General features: G+C 35.0%; 1 protein-coding gene across 1 annotated transcript; it reads left to right on the top strand.

Moving 5' to 3' along the window:
• Window positions 1-1,583: 1,583 nt before the first annotated feature.
• LOC107696450 (tubby-related protein 1) lies at window positions 1,584-10,983 on the top strand. The gene is made up of 13 exons (XM_016496785.1): window positions 1,584-1,646; window positions 3,818-3,929; window positions 4,015-4,119; window positions 6,123-6,260; window positions 6,396-6,506; window positions 6,584-6,748; window positions 7,711-7,796; window positions 7,947-8,114; window positions 8,758-8,870; window positions 8,979-9,087; window positions 9,195-9,293; window positions 9,396-9,567; window positions 10,397-10,983. The coding sequence occupies exons 1-13, from the start codon at window positions 1,632-1,634 to the stop codon at window positions 10,528-10,530; spliced, it is 1,527 nt and encodes a 508-aa protein (XP_016352271.1). The 5' UTR covers window positions 1,584-1,631; the 3' UTR covers window positions 10,531-10,983.
• The last annotated feature ends 4,912 nt before the right edge of the window (window positions 10,984-15,895 follow it).

The following is a 15,895-nucleotide window of genomic DNA, read 5'->3' as shown; positions in this document are numbered from 1 at the left end:
AAAAGTCTACAGATGCATGCAGGCCATTAAGCATTATTATTTATTTATTTGTCATTATGATTATCATTTTATTAAAGTCTTAAAGTGTTGAGTTTAAAGTTTAATAGTGTGCAAAAAAAAAGCTGAATAATGTTTTAAAAAATAAGAGGTACTTCTAGACTAGTTATGAATTATTTTCAACATATTTGATTTTCAGAGATATATTCACACTATTCCAGCTTTTCTCAATGGCTGATCAGCCAGTGGCCTTCATGACCTGCTTTTGCACAAGCCAAGTGGAGCTAAACCAATAAGAGGAGTAAGCTCTACCGTTGAGCCCAGCGATAAGCTGCACATTCTGCAGGCTGCTTCAGTTCCAGACGCTTTTACACCCTCGTGACTGACAGATACTCTGGCCTGAATCTGCTGTAGCTTGAGGAGGTGTAGCCTGCTATCAAAGCACACGACACAAGTCTGATCTTTGATCACCGGACAATTTTCTTCAGAAAATGCAAAAATGAAATTATAGTATCTTTATGTTCAGCTATAGCAAAATCAAATGTTTGTTAAATGTGTCAGCAAGGGGAGTGTTTAGCAAAGAATCATTCAGCTAAATGTAAACATGACAACGAATCAAGGCAGCAGCAGGTGAGTTATAAATTCAGCAGTGAGGTGGATCATGTATAATTGTAAGAAATCCCAGTATTTACATTAATTAGACAAATGTGTATTAATATGTTGACTGGGTCTGTCCATTGACACATTTAGCATGCATGTTCATCATGCATGATGCTCAGGAGTAAATCTACATCACATGCAGGACAGGAAGAAGCTGATCTGGATGGCCCGATGACAATATTACATTATTTATTAAATAAACAAACAAACAAATAGAAAGCAACTGAGTAAAATTAAATGAATAAACAATCAAATAAAAGTTAATAAATAGAACTTAAATAAATGTAAATAAAGGAATAAAAATAAATGAATAAACAATTAAATCAAATGATTAATATATAAATAAAATGAATAATATATAAATAACGAGTAAAAATACATATAAATAAAATTAATATACAATAATAAATAAATAAATGTAAATTTCAAAAGAACAAACAAATACAAATAAAAAATCCATAATCATGCAACTATCTATTCAAATGATCGTTTTTTTTTTGTTGTTTTTCAGTGATTTCAATCAAGAGCAACTCATGATCTGTGAAATGCAATCTAAATACACTGGCATGACCTAATTGTGTCTATTTTCCCAAATGACATGTCAAAATGTTGAAAGATGTTGGACTTTACTTTATTACTATTATAACTATTAATTAAACTTTATGTGGATCTACTTCCATTTCCACTTGTAAAGGCAAAAGGTGATTAAAAGTGGTGAAAATGTCATTTCAACCTACATAAAAATCTTTAAGTTGACGTCCATTTGTCGATGACCCATCTATCTTCTCTTCTCGTATTATTTCTTCTGCTTCAGGTTCACTCGATGTGTGAGTTTGACAGATGGGTCAGTGGGAAAATCCGCTTAGCAACTTTCTGCTGATGGAGGTTCACTGAGTAAAGCTCCACACTTTCTTATTACTAGCTTCGAGTTGCTTTTGTTCAACTTTATCGGATACACTTTCAAGATAAAGGACATGTCTGCCGAAAAGGTGAGTGTTTTTTAATCGGTCGATTGCATAAAGCATGCTGTGGCTTATATTATTATTATTATTATCAGCATCCGAATACCTGTTGATTCACTGAAGAGAATTCAGAGATTGAATCATTCAGGAATTTCTGTTTTAAACTAGATCTGTCATCAGAATAGATTTAACGCCAATTAATAGCCTATATTTAATATCGATAATTAAAAAACATACCGAACACGCTGTCATTAGCATGTTGGTTGACGTCACTTGTCTAATTAGTGAGTTATAGTGAGGTCACTCCTAGTTTTACAGGAAAGTTCAGTGATTGAATATTTAGTGGATAATTGCAAAGCTACGTGCAATTTACCGAATCAAACACTTCCAGCCATGAATTTCAATGTTATTTATCACTTCAGTTCTGTTGCTTGTGATGGGAAATGCTAAATGGCTGTAAAATATTAAAGTTTTATATTTGCATAAACTAAAATAACTAGTAGGACTACTGCTCTTACTAAAACAACTAGTAGGAAATATTAGGCATTGCAGATTTATATAATATTTATATGGTGATATAGTCTTGTAGTGATCAAGAATATGTTTAATAGTTATGATGTATTTGATGTATTTGTAATTGAAATGATAGAATTATATTAGTGCTATCAAACGATTAATCGCGATTAATCGCATCCAAAATAAAAGTTTTTGTTTACATAATATATGTATGTGTGCTGTGTCTATTTATTATGTATATATAAATACACACACATACATGTATATATTTCAGAAAAATATGTTGTTTATATATTAAATATATTTATTTATAATATAAATTATATGAATATAAATATTGACATGTAAATATTTTCTAAATATATACTGTATGTGTGTTTATTTATATATACATAATAAATATACACAGAACACACACATATATTATGCAAACAATGTGCATTTGTATGCGATTAATCGCGATTAATCGTTTGACAGCACTAAATTATATATGTAAATATGTCTCATTCAGTCTTATTGAAAGTATAAAAGATGACCTACAAACACAACTTGAGTTCATTTAGACAGCACTAATAATTTAGTTTTTAACCTTATTTTTAAGCCTTATTTCAAACCTATATTTGGCAAATGTATATTTTTTGTTGTTTATTTGATGCAAACATGGTTGAATTAGGGTTTTTGTTTTCCTCCACACCTCATGACAGAGATTGACAAAGGTGACGTTATTAATAGCCTTATTCCGGCTGCGTCTTAAGTGGATCACACACGCTTACACACTCATACACACACTTTCAGACTCACAGACAGTCAGTACAGGATCCCACAGAGAGTGTCTCCTGTTTTAGGCCATATAAACGAGGGTGAAAAGATGTGTGGAAAGGTTTAGCTTACACATATTTGTGTAATAAAGGAGAATAACTGATAGATGGGAGGTTTTTCCATAACTGACTCCTGCAGCTTAATCACTCACAAACAGGACGAGTTGCATAATGTGGTTATGCATCAGATCACTGCTGTTATATCAATAGATCTGCAGTCTTATGCATCAAAAAGATATAACAAATCTCAATGTTATAAGTTAATTATTTGATCTAAATCTTCAAACGCATATATATATTTATATATTAGAAACAAATATTAATAATGTTTTTTTGGATGCAGTTTAATAAATAATGCTTTAAAAAAATCTTCAAATCCGAAGAATGTATGCATAATATATGTTTTTGGATGCAGTTTTACATGCATTTGTTTGCAGTTTTGTGCTTCAGATTTTTTCTTGCATCTTTTTTATATTTTTATATATTCCTGTACATAATAGCCTAAAATATCTTTCATGTATAACATCCTCCACATCAGACAGGTTGGTGAGCACGTTTCAAACATAAATATGACTATTTAGTATTTAGTAAATAAATTGCTCAGAGAACAAGGCACAAGTCGTACACATAAACTTGAATCCATTAAGTGTGCAGTAGGATGCACAATAAGTTGCTTTTGAATTACTTGAATAGGCTTAACAGTCACATTCAAATATATTCTTCTTTTTATTTGTTGCTTACACTTGCATTCTTACTGGTGAGTAATCTAACTTTCTAACTTTGATTACTTTTAATAATAGCTACTGTCCAACATGTCTATTTCAATAATGTAATTTTATAACTGCACACATCAGAATATTGCAGAAGCCCAAAAAGAAGAAGCCCGAGTCAACTCCAGCAGAGACCAACGGGACCGAAGCCAAACCCAAAAAGACCAAGAGCAAGAAGAGCGGCGATAGCTGCCCGGCCGCTCAGAGTACGGCAGAGAGCTTATGTCCTGATGTTACATCACTGCGCTTCTGTCAGTCTGTTTACACAACTCTCACAAACCTCCCTCACAGATGGAGAGAAGGTGAAGAAGAAGAAACTGGAGAAGGACAAAGAATCAACAGAAAAGGAGAAGGAAATAAAAAAGAAAGCGAAAAGTGCTCCAAAGAAGAAGAAGAGTAAGTGACCCAGTTTTTTTTAGTGTCATTTATATGATTTATATTATTATATTAAATTATGTTTGTTATTTATTTATATTATATATTATTATATTCTGAATTAGATTTTGTTTTTATATTTTTAGTTTTCATTTTAACTTTAGTTTAAGTTTTAATTTTGTCATACATTTTTTATTATTTTTTATTTTGCTTTCATTTAGTTTTGTTTTAGTTTTTAGTAATTTTTGTACTTCAAAGTCAAAGTCAAAGTTTATTTATAAAGCACTTTTTAAAAACAGCAAGTGTTTATCAAAGTGCTGTACACACATAAAATAATAAAAATATCAATGATACAAACAGTCAACAACACAAAAGAAGACAATAAGACACCATAAAGACAGTAAAAGAAAGCAGCTCTCACATAGCGTCAACTGCCAGACTATAAAAATAAGTTTTTAGGCTAGATTTAAAAACAGCAAGTGTTTGAGCCTGTCTAATGTCTGGCAAACTATTCCAGAGCTTCGGGGCCGCCACTGCAAATGCTCGGTCACCCCTGCTCTTCAACTTTACCCGTGGGACAACTAAAAGCAAATGGTCAGCAGACCTAAGTGCTCTTAGTGGAGCATACAGCTTGATCAAGTCAAAAAGATATTTAGGTGCTAAACCATTAAGATATTTAAAAACAAATACCAAAATCTTAAATTGAATCCTAAAATGGACAGGTAACGGTGAAGAGAGGCGAGAAAAGGGGTGATGTGTTCCCGCTTTCGTGTACCCATCAGCAACTTAATCAGGTCAGACAGATATTTAGGTGCTAAACCATTAAGAGATTTAAAAACAATAATAACTGAATCCTAAAATGGACAGGTAACCAGTGAAGAGAGGCAAGAACGGGGGTGATGTGTTCCCGCTTTCGTGTACCCGTCAGCAATCGAGCTGCCGCATTCTGGACCATCTGCAGTCTGGAGAGAGAGGCCTGACTAATACCTATATAGAGGCCATTACAATAATCCAAATAAAAATATGAACGATTCTTTGAAAGTCTTTAGATGACAGGAAAGATTTCACCTTGGTGAGTTGTCTCAATTGGAAAAAACTAGATTTAACTACCACATCCAGGCCTTAATTTCCTCAAGACACTGCAATAGGGGCGCTAAAGAGCAAGTATCTTTTCGTTTCAAAGGCAGATAAATTTGCATATCGTCTGCATAACAATGAAAATAAATACTAAATTTCCTACCAACACATTGTTCTAAGCGTGTAATCAAGATCTTATGGTCTACAGAATCAAATGCAGCCGAAAGGTCTAGTGATTTTAATGATTTTAATCATTCAAATGATTTTATTTCAGATAGTTGTCAAGGCAGCATTTCTTCAAATTCCAGTGCAGTTTCTGAAAACTGAAAGTTTTTCCAGTTTCAGTTTTTCATGTAATACTTATAGTTTATATCATTTCTGCTTTTTCAATTACCGAAAGATAGTTTTAGTTAAAAATAACAACACTGAAATGACCTTCATAAAATTGTTTTACTTTTGAAAAAAAAAAATAATAAAATAATAATAATAATTTAAACATTTTAAAAGTCTCTTCAAAAACTGATGAGAAAAAATAAACACAAATGAGACAATAACTGACATACAGTAAGAGTTTATTGTAAAATAAATTTACATTTATTAAAATGTACATGTATAGCAGCTCAGATCTTAGGAGAATTTGATGAGAAATGTTTGAGATCTCTAAATTTTTATTTCAGATTTTAATATTTTGAGCTCTGTTTGAAACATTAGTGAGATCTTTTCAAAACCTCTAGAGAACTGAAGTGAGATAACTGAAGTCCTTTTCTAATGAGAAAACGCAGGAGTCTCAATTTGCTCTTCATTTCGTCTCGTGGCTGTCTAAGAGAAACAACTGTGATACTAAAGACTGTTTTCTCTTTCCAACAGGATGATGGCGTGACATTTGAAAAGCAAACTGAACCAGATTTTCTATACTTGAGCACTTAAATGTGTTTATTGCAAAACAGGTTCTACAGAAGATGACGACGACGAAGAGGATGATGAAGAGACCACTCCTCAGAAGAAGACAAAGAAAAAAACTTCAAAAGAAACTTCTGATGGAAAAGAAAAAGACAAGGAAAAAGACAAGAAGTCCAAATCAAAAGGTGTCCTCTGTTCACAGGAACTTTAAAATACAAAGCACTTTAAACTTTCTATTATGAGATATGATGTTAGTTTAGTTAGTTTCAACAATACCTGCTAACTTGACTTATTTATGCTTGCTTTATGTGAACATTAAGATGTCAAAGAGGACGCAGACAGTAAAGGAAAATCTAAAGCCAAGAAGAAGGAACCAGCCTCCATGTTTCAGATCAACAGAGACAAGCCTGAAACCAAGAGTAAAAAGAAAGGTAATGTTTTGAGACCTCTTCTATATACATGTCTGATTCAGAATAATACATATGTTTGCAAATGTGGCGTGAAGCAGCTGCTAAATCTGAGAGTGAAGAGGAGAGCGAACCAGAAACCAAAACCAGCAAGATGAAGAAGAAGAGCAGCTCAAACCCAGTGTCCATGTTTCAGACAGGAGGGGACAAAGACAAGGACAAAGACAAAGACAAGGACAAGGACAAAAAGACAAAAAAGGCCAAAAGTAAGCTCTGGTCCTTTCAAGACATTATGGTATACGCAATTTACTTGTTGACATAAATCATATAATAGCTTCAATGATAAAAAAAATCTTTCATGTTATTTTTATGTATACACACAATTATATCACCATAAACAGTTCATCGAATAAGTAAATAATACATAAATAAATTGATAAACAAATAAATAAAATAGCACCTGCATGGCATACGTTGTATTTTTTTCTGAATAGCAAAAAAAAGATGTTAAGGGACCATATGGAAGTTTATACCATGCCATAGTGTGAGGAAATTGAATATTAATTGTTATTATCTTTGTCTGAACTGAATTGTTTCCATAAAATGGCAGTCTAATTTTAAAGGGGTCCTATTATGCGAGCTTTGTAATTTTGCAGAACTTTTTTATGCTCAAACAGCAACATTACAGACTAACTAAAGTTGAAAAAGTGAAAAAGCATAATAGGACCCCTTTAAGGGTGCTCCGATTAGGATTTTTGGAGCCAGTCACCGATCGTCGATCACCGATACCGATCTTTTTGAAGCTTTTTTTTTTATCTTGTCGAATTATTTATAGTGATGCTCCAATCAGGATTTTTACAGACATTCATTCAGAGCCTGAATTTCATTTTTGAAAATGGGGGAATTCCCTCTTAGGTGACTCTTGTGGGGGATTTTTTCATTTGAGGGGTGGAGGGGAGGCATTTTTTAGACATTTTCAAAAATATAGAATGATCTCACCTAAATGTTTGATCATGCAGTGCATTTTTGCTTTTACAATGGGGCAGTTGTTGCACAATAGCTTACACACAGCACAAGCCTGATTTGGTGAGCTGTATGTTAGACGGCCTTATGTGTGCGCGCTTTGAGTGTGCATGAGACCGCAGATTAAAGCGATTATCGGCTGATGGCGATCGGTAGACGATCAATCAGAGCACCCCTGTCTAATTTGATTGTTTCTCATCCTCAGGTCCTGCTAAAGCAGAAGAGACTGAAGACTCTGATTCAGAAGTGACAAAGAAGAAGAAAAAGGGCAAAGGGAAAAAAGGCAAAAAGGTGAATTCATTATCTTCCACATAATTCTCATTCCAGCATTCATTTATTATGATTTTTTCTCTAGTAACAACAGTGCACAAGTGTTTTTTGGCTGCAAACTACATTATCATGGGAAACGTTTCTAAGATTACCGCTCTTATTCCTCTGAAGGAGGAGCGAGCACCTTCTCCTCCCATCGAGTTTGACAATCTGGAGGAGTTCGTTCTTCAACCTGCACAACAAGGCGTCACAGTAAAGTGCAAAGTGACCCGTGACAAGAGAGGCATGGACCGAGGCCTTTACCCAACGTACTACCTGCACCTTGACAACGAGAAGAAAGTACTGTGACATTTGTTTTTATCTGTATATGTGGTGTGCATTTTTTGAAAGAAGGCTCTTATGTTCACCAAGGCTGCATTTATGTGATCAAAAATACATTAAAAGCTGTAATATTGTGAAATATTTTTATATAATTCAAAATAACTGGTTTCTATGTGAATATTTTAAAATGTAATTTATTACAGTGATCAAAGCTGAATTTTCAGCATCATTCCTCCAGTCTTCAGTGTCACATGATCCTTCAGAAATCATTCTAATATGCTGATTTGCTGCTTGAGAAACATTTATGATTATTATCAGTGTTGAAAACAGTTGTGCTGCTTCATATTTTTGTGGAAATAGTGATACAATCAGGATTTATCTTTGATGAATAGAAAGTTCAAAAGAATGCATTCATTTAAATAGAAATGTAGATAGACATAGAAATATAGATGGACATCTTTTCTAACATTATTTGACTTTACTGTCACTTTTGATCAATGTAATGGATCCTTGCCGATTAAACGTATTAATTTCTTTAATCTTTTTTTTTTTTTTTTATACCAACAATATATGGGCTAATAGATGTCAGTAATTTTAGCTTTGCAAACTGGAGTAATATGATTTTTGATCGAACACATATTTCTGTCCATCTTATATCCAGGTATTTTTGTTAGCGGGAAGGAAGAGGAAAAAAAGCACAACCTCTAACTACTTGATCTCCATTGACCCGACTGACCTCTCCAGAGGAGGAGAAAACTTCATTGGGAAGCTGAGGTAAGTGGGTTTGCATACCATTACCATTATAGCTGCTCCTCTTGGACTCTTTTGTAGGTCTATAACACAGTCTCTTTGATGTAAAGGTTATTTGCATATATATTTCAGGTCAAATCTGATGGGTACCAAGTTCACGGTGTTTGATAATGCACTGCATCCGGACAGAGCTCTGCCGGACATGTCTAACGCGCGACAGGAATTAGCAGCTATTATCTATGTAAGGCAACATCCCCTTACTGCTGTAGTTTTAGTGGAAGCACTAATCAATTATTCAATGCATGCTATATTTCATAACATTCATTTGATATTGCATTGTGGCTTTAGGAAACAAATGTTTTGGGCATGAAAGGACCAAGGCGAATGATTGTAATTATTCCTGGCATGAACAAAGATGGAGAACGAGTCCCCATACGGCTCCGTAGTGTAAATAAAACACAAATAAATTAATGTTTAATATTTACTTTTTTTATTTATTTGATATATGTATTTGTTAAAATGACAACCGAATATACTGCTTCCCAACAGGAAAATGATGGCCTCCTCATTAGACAACAAAACAGAAATATGGAAAACTTGACAGAGCTGCGCAATAAGACGCCAGTGTGGAATGAAGAAACGGCGTCACACGTGTTAAACTTCAACGGCAGAGTCACACAGGCCTCCATCAAAAATTTCCAGATTGTGCATAACAAAGACCGTAAGTAACTCAACCATATCTCTGCAGCTCCAAAACATAAGCTACTGTATATTTGTTTTTAGATTTCTATTAAGCTTTTTTTGTCAATTTTAATTTTAATAATTGTAGTATTTAAACTTTTATTCCAGTCAGTTGCCAAATCAACATTTCTAATTGCTTGATTTTTTTTTAAGTTACATTTTTTTTTTAAATCTAATATTTTAATTTGTTATTTCAGCTTTATTTTAATTATTGATCATTTTTAATAGGTTTAGTTAATAATAACAACACTGGTACTGTGTTAGTAGAGCATGGTGCTAATAACAACATGGTCATGATAACCTGTATACTTTATATGCTCTGTAATACGTCTTGACTAAAAGTGTCTGCCAAATTTGTTAATGCAACATACTGTATGCCACAATGCAATGCACTTGATCTCACCATCCATTTCCAGTGTGACAAATGTACCACAAATAATATCAGCAACTATTTTAATCTCTTCATTCATTAGTAATTACAAAAAAATGTATTATTGGTACACAAAAATGGATTAGAAATCCAAAATAATCATATTTTAAGATGTGACACCTTGAATTAAACATGCAAAATGCTCAAGTGTAGAAAACCATTATTTGAAATGCTTATTGTTCCATGTTGCATACTGTTTCACTATTTGTATGTAAAAGTATGAAGTGTGCAGTATACACTGTGCAATATGCAGTGCCAATCAGCAGTCTGAACAGCTTGATGTTGTAAAATATATTGCAAAATAATAATCAATGTTAGTATTTGTATGTTGGCTAAGTAAATAAAGCATTACATCACCCTGTTTTGTGCTACATTTCAGAGGACTACATTGTGATGCAGTTTGGGAGAGTAGCAGACGATGCCTTCACTCTGGACTATAGGTATCCTCTGTGTGCGGTACAAGCCTTTGCCATCGCTCTCTCCAGCTTTGATGGCAAAATTGCCTGCGAGTAAAAGCGTAAAGACGTCTGTGATTTTGTCATATGCAACAAATGGGAAATGTTCTCACTCAGCATCAGCTCAATTCACGACGAGAAGACCAAAACCCATAAATCTGTAAAATAAAGCCACCATTGCTTGTGGGGTTGCATGATTTTACATGCTGGTGATATCCGCTTGGGCTAAAATCAAGTTATGGTTGTATAATGGGTGTACTGAGAAGGGAGGAAGTGTGTTGAGGTGTTTGAAAGATGTAAATGACCCCTGGTGGTGAGGAGATCACGTTAGACGTGGCGTTTGTTTGAAAAGGGAAAAAGAAACAATGGATTGTGTTTTATTTTTAGGTTATGCATACAATGCAATTAGGAAAAATGTGTTTTAACATTGTCTGCTTCACGTTTTAGTAAACCTGGTTAAAATCTGTGTTATCTTATACTAGTAACATAAATAGAAAAAAACACTTTGTTTATAGCAGGGGTGCCCAAACTCGGTCCTGGAGGGCCGGTGTCCTGCAGAGTTTAGCTCCAACCCTAATCAAACACACCTGAACCAGCTAATCAAGCTCTTACTAGGCATACTAGAAACTTCCCGGCAGGTGTGTTGAGGCAAGCTGGAGCTAAATTCTGCAGGACATTGGCCCTCCAGGACCGAGTTTGGGCAGCCCTGGTTTATAGGAATAGTTCACCCAAAACTGAAAATTTGCTGAAAATGTACTGACCCTCAGAGCATCCAAGATGTTGATGAGTTTGTTTGTTTGTAGGAACAGATTTGGAGAAATGTAGCATTACATCTCTTGCTCACCAGTGGATGCTCTGCAGTGAATGGGTGCCGTCAGAATGAGAGTCCAAACAGCTGATAAAAACATCACAATAATCCACAAGTAATCCACACCCCTCCAGTCCATCAGTTAACATCTTATGAAGCAAAAAGCTGCGTGTTTGTAAGAAACAAATCCATTATTAGGGCATTTTAAAACCGTTACTTCTGGCTAAAGTTCATAATCCATAATATTTTATGGAAGCGTTTCCTCCAGTGAAAAAAAAGTCCAACTCCTGTTGTCCTCTCACATCAAAATCCACCCACATATTTGTTTTGGGCTGTTTTCACTTGCAAATGGTGTTTGATCTGTGTATGTTTCTTTTCTTATTCAGACGAGACGACATTTTCACTGGAGAAATCAATATTCTGGATAGAGGACTCTAGAGGATTTTAGCTGGAAGCAACAGTTTGAAGTTAAAAACATCTAAATGATGAATTTGTTTCTTATAAACACACAGCTTTTCACTTCACAAGATGTTAACTGATGGACTGGAGTGGTGTGAGTTACTTGTGGATTATTGTGACGTTTTTATCAGCTGTTTGGACTCTCATTCTGACGGCACCCATTCACTGCAGAGGATCCATTGCTGAGCAAGTGATGTACAGTAATGCTGAATCTCTCCAAATCTTTTCCCATGAAGAAACAAACTCATCTACATCTTGGATTGCTTGAGCACTGTGGGTGAGTACATTTTCAGCAAATGTTCGTTTTTGGGTGAACTATTCCTTTTACAAAGGGGAAAAAAACATTTCTCTGTATTATTGGCAGTTGTGCTGTGTTTTGTGTGTGTAACCGTGTAAGAATGCTTGTCTGAGAGCAAGCAGGAAAGAGGGTGTCTGTGCAAGTTTGCCGAAAGCCCAAGATTAAAGCAAGGTCCAGGTTTATCAACGCTGATAGTAAATTTCAGATTTTTGCACATGCAATATCATTTACTGATGCTTGGAGTATGTCAAACACCTCAACCACTCATGCTGTTTCTTGCTTACTCAAGCAAAGATGATCTGGAATAATAAGTGTCATACAGGAATAATGTGTACTATCACCTGATGCAGATGCAAACACTTGACGTTTGGTGTTTAATTGTTTGTTTCTCCTTGTATGTGTCATTGTAGTTTATGTATGATTATTTGTGTTACATAGGATGTATTTGATAAAAACACATAACTGTCTTAATGCGTGCAGACAAAGGTCATGTTCTTCCGTTTTTATGTAACCCCTCTCTCCCGGGTCCTCACCGCCACACCTCGTTCATTATTAGGGCATTTTAAAACCGTTACTTCTGGCTAAAGTTCATAATCCATAATATTTTATGGAAGCGTTTCCTCCAGTGAAAAAAAAGTCCAACTCCTGTTGTCCTCTCACATCAAAATCCACCCACATATTTGTTTTGGGCTGTTTTCACTTGCAAATGGTGTTTGATCTGTGTATGTTTCTTTTCTTATTCAGACGAGACGACATTTTCACTGGAGAAATCAATATTCTGGATAGAGGACTCTAGAGGATTTTAGCTGGAAGCAACAGTTTGAAGTTAAAAACATCTAAATGATGAATTTGTTTCTTATAAACACACAGCTTTTCACTTCACAAGATGTTAACTGATGGACTGGAGTGGTGTGAGTTACTTGTGGATTATTGTGACGTTTTTATCAGCTGTTTGGACTCTCATTCTGACGGCACCCATTCACTGCAGAGGATCCATTGCTGAGCAAGTGATGTACAGTAATGCTGAATCTCTCCAAATCTTTTCCCATGAAGAAACAAACTCATCTACATCTTGGATTGCTTGAGCACTGTGGGTGAGTACATTTTCAGCAAATGTTCGTTTTTGGGTGAACTATTCCTTTTACAAAGGGGAAAAAAACATTTCTCTGTATTATTGGCAGTTGTGCTGTGTTTTGTGTGTGTAACCGTGTAAGAATGCTTGTCTGAGAGCAAGCAGGAAAGAGGGTGTCTGTGCAAGTTTGCCGAAAGCCCAAGATTAAAGCAAGGTCCAGGTTTATCAACGCTGATAGTAAATTTCAGATTTTTGCACATGCAATATCATTTACTGATGCTTGGAGTATGTCAAACACCTCAACCACTCATGCTGTTTCTTGCTTACTCAAGCAAAGATGATCTGGAATAATAAGTGTCATACAGGAATAATGTGTACTATCACCTGATGCAGATGCAAACACTTGACGTTTGGTGTTTAATTGTTTGTTTCTCCTTGTATGTGTCATTGTAGTTTATGTATGATTATTTGTGTTACATAGGATGTATTTGATAAAAACACATAACTGTCTTAATGCGTGCAGACAAAGGTCATGTTCTTCCGTTTTTATGTAACCCCTCTCTCCCGGGTCCTCACCGCCACACCTCGTTCTCATTCCGAGTGGGTCTCCAACCTGGGTCTCCGGCATGGGAGGCGGACGCACTAACAAGGAGGCTAAAGACTGCTGCCTCTAGCATCAGTCGCTAGTGCGTCTCTTGAGATCAGTGGAGTGAGGTTTACCTGCACTGCACCTACTCGCTGGCCTCCGTTACACTCACCCCCCTAAGCCTCACTCCCATCCGGGTCACGGCACCAATGTAACCCCTCTCTCCCGGGTCCTCACCGCCACACCTCGTTCTCATTCCGAGTGGGTCTCAAACCTGGGTCTCCAGCATGGGAGGCGGACGCACTAACAAGGAGGCTAAAGAAAAATCCAATACTTTGAAATGAAATAAGTGTTTGTAAAAATGTGCTTCGTTTAAGAGTTTGGTTTCTGGGTGTTTGATGGATGCGTGAAAGGTTTTGCTTATGACAATTCAGGTTGCCAAGTCAATATGAAATAAAAATGTACTTTCTTGCACATTTCTGGTATTTTTGTGCATGTTTCATTTATACATTTTTTGAATTGCTTCTCTTTGACTCTGAAATAACTTTCTTTTTCACTTGATGCCACCGAAGCAGCTTTAACATTGAAAACTGATGTTTACCAAATAGCTATTTAGACAATGTTTTAGGCTTTAACATTAATTTAATGCTGCTTAGTTTTTGTTTCATAAATGCCACCGCAATAATAGCAAATTACAGTAGATTTGAAAAATTATAATGAGTTGTGAATGCTGATTTATAATGAGTTTAAATGTCTTTCTAAATCTTGTAAGGTAAAAAAAAAAAACAGATCTTAAAAGATAAAGTCATTGCATGAGGCTGAATGAATGAACAATATAACAGAATTAAAGTCTCGATGGGGATCTCTCTTTAAACCTTCAGCCTCAGGCTAGACCAGACGATCTGTCACAGCCTGCTGGGTAGGTTGTTCAAACTTGTAAGTCTCAAAAAAGTTTACCATGTAGAGTTGCTGTGATAATTTCAACTACTTCCTCATCTTGTCCCTGTAGCTTTTTGTAACCCTTGGAATATTTTAACTTTACTTTGCTAATCTTTACTCTGGACTGTACTCTGTTTCAGGTTTGGCCTACAGACGGAGCTCTACGTTGTATGTTAAAGCAGCATACATGCATTATAATCTTAGGCTCCATTCCAGCATATTACATCACTGAGTATGACTGTTTTGCTCCCCTGAGATGGTGGTTGTGGTGAAGAGGTTTCGCTGTTCACACTCATCGCTCTGGAATGCTGAATGGATTCTATTAGACTTGCTGAACGATGAAGAGGATGATGATGATGGCCTTCTAAGGGACTGAGAATCGTGCAGTATATGACCTGGCAATAAAATCACTTGGTTTTACAAAGTGTTTTAAATACAGTGATAAGCTCATGTATAAGCTCAGTTATATAGATGTTTTAAATGATTATTAAAAAAAACAACAAAAAAAAACATTAGAAGTAACATTAAGTCTAGTACTGAAAAAGGATTTTATCAATTATTCCAAGTTTTGTCTAAAATTTTGAACCTAGTTTTTATTTTCAGTAAATGAGTACATAAGTACTTATTTTAATTAGCAAATTTTACATATTTTAACATATTTAAATTGGCAGTTTTTAAATAATTATTCAAAATTTTTTGTCTAAACTTTTTTTTAACTCTATTAGTTTTTATTTTCAGTAAATGAGTATATAAGTACTTATTTTAATGAGCATATTTGATCTCTTTGTCTTCTTCTTTTTTAAATTTTTTAATACATATTTTAACATTTAAAGTGGCCCTGAATTTTAAAATATACATTCAGAATTTCCAAAACAAGTATTTCTTAAATCCACAAAAGCAAAAGACTATTAATTAACTTACTAATTAACTAAACATTGTAAATGTTACTAGTCTAATTAGTTAATGAACGTTAATGCACAAATTCATTGTTTGAATATTTAGAAAAACATGCAATACCAGATTACGTTCCAGATATGATCTACTCTGCGCTATTTGTTATTGATAAACGTAATTACATTAATCTAAACTTGGTATTTATAACTCAATGTACAGTACCTCAAGTACAGCTTTCCTCTTTTCTTCTCTGTGGCCCAAAGTGGGCGGGCCTTTGGAGAAGTCCCCGCCTCCAGCCGTGTTGATTGACGCGCAACGGTGGCCCCTCCTTAAACGTTTTCTCCCCCTCCTTCGTTTTCCACTGAAG

Source organism: Sinocyclocheilus anshuiensis, unplaced genomic scaffold, assembly GCF_001515605.1.
Source record: "Sinocyclocheilus anshuiensis isolate Anshui unplaced genomic scaffold, SAMN03320099.WGS_v1.1 scaffold522, whole genome shotgun sequence".
Taxonomy (NCBI): domain Eukaryota; kingdom Metazoa; phylum Chordata; class Actinopteri; order Cypriniformes; family Cyprinidae; genus Sinocyclocheilus; species Sinocyclocheilus anshuiensis.
The sequence above is the reverse complement of the archived record's forward strand: the minus strand, read 5'-3'. Positions and strand labels throughout refer to the sequence as shown.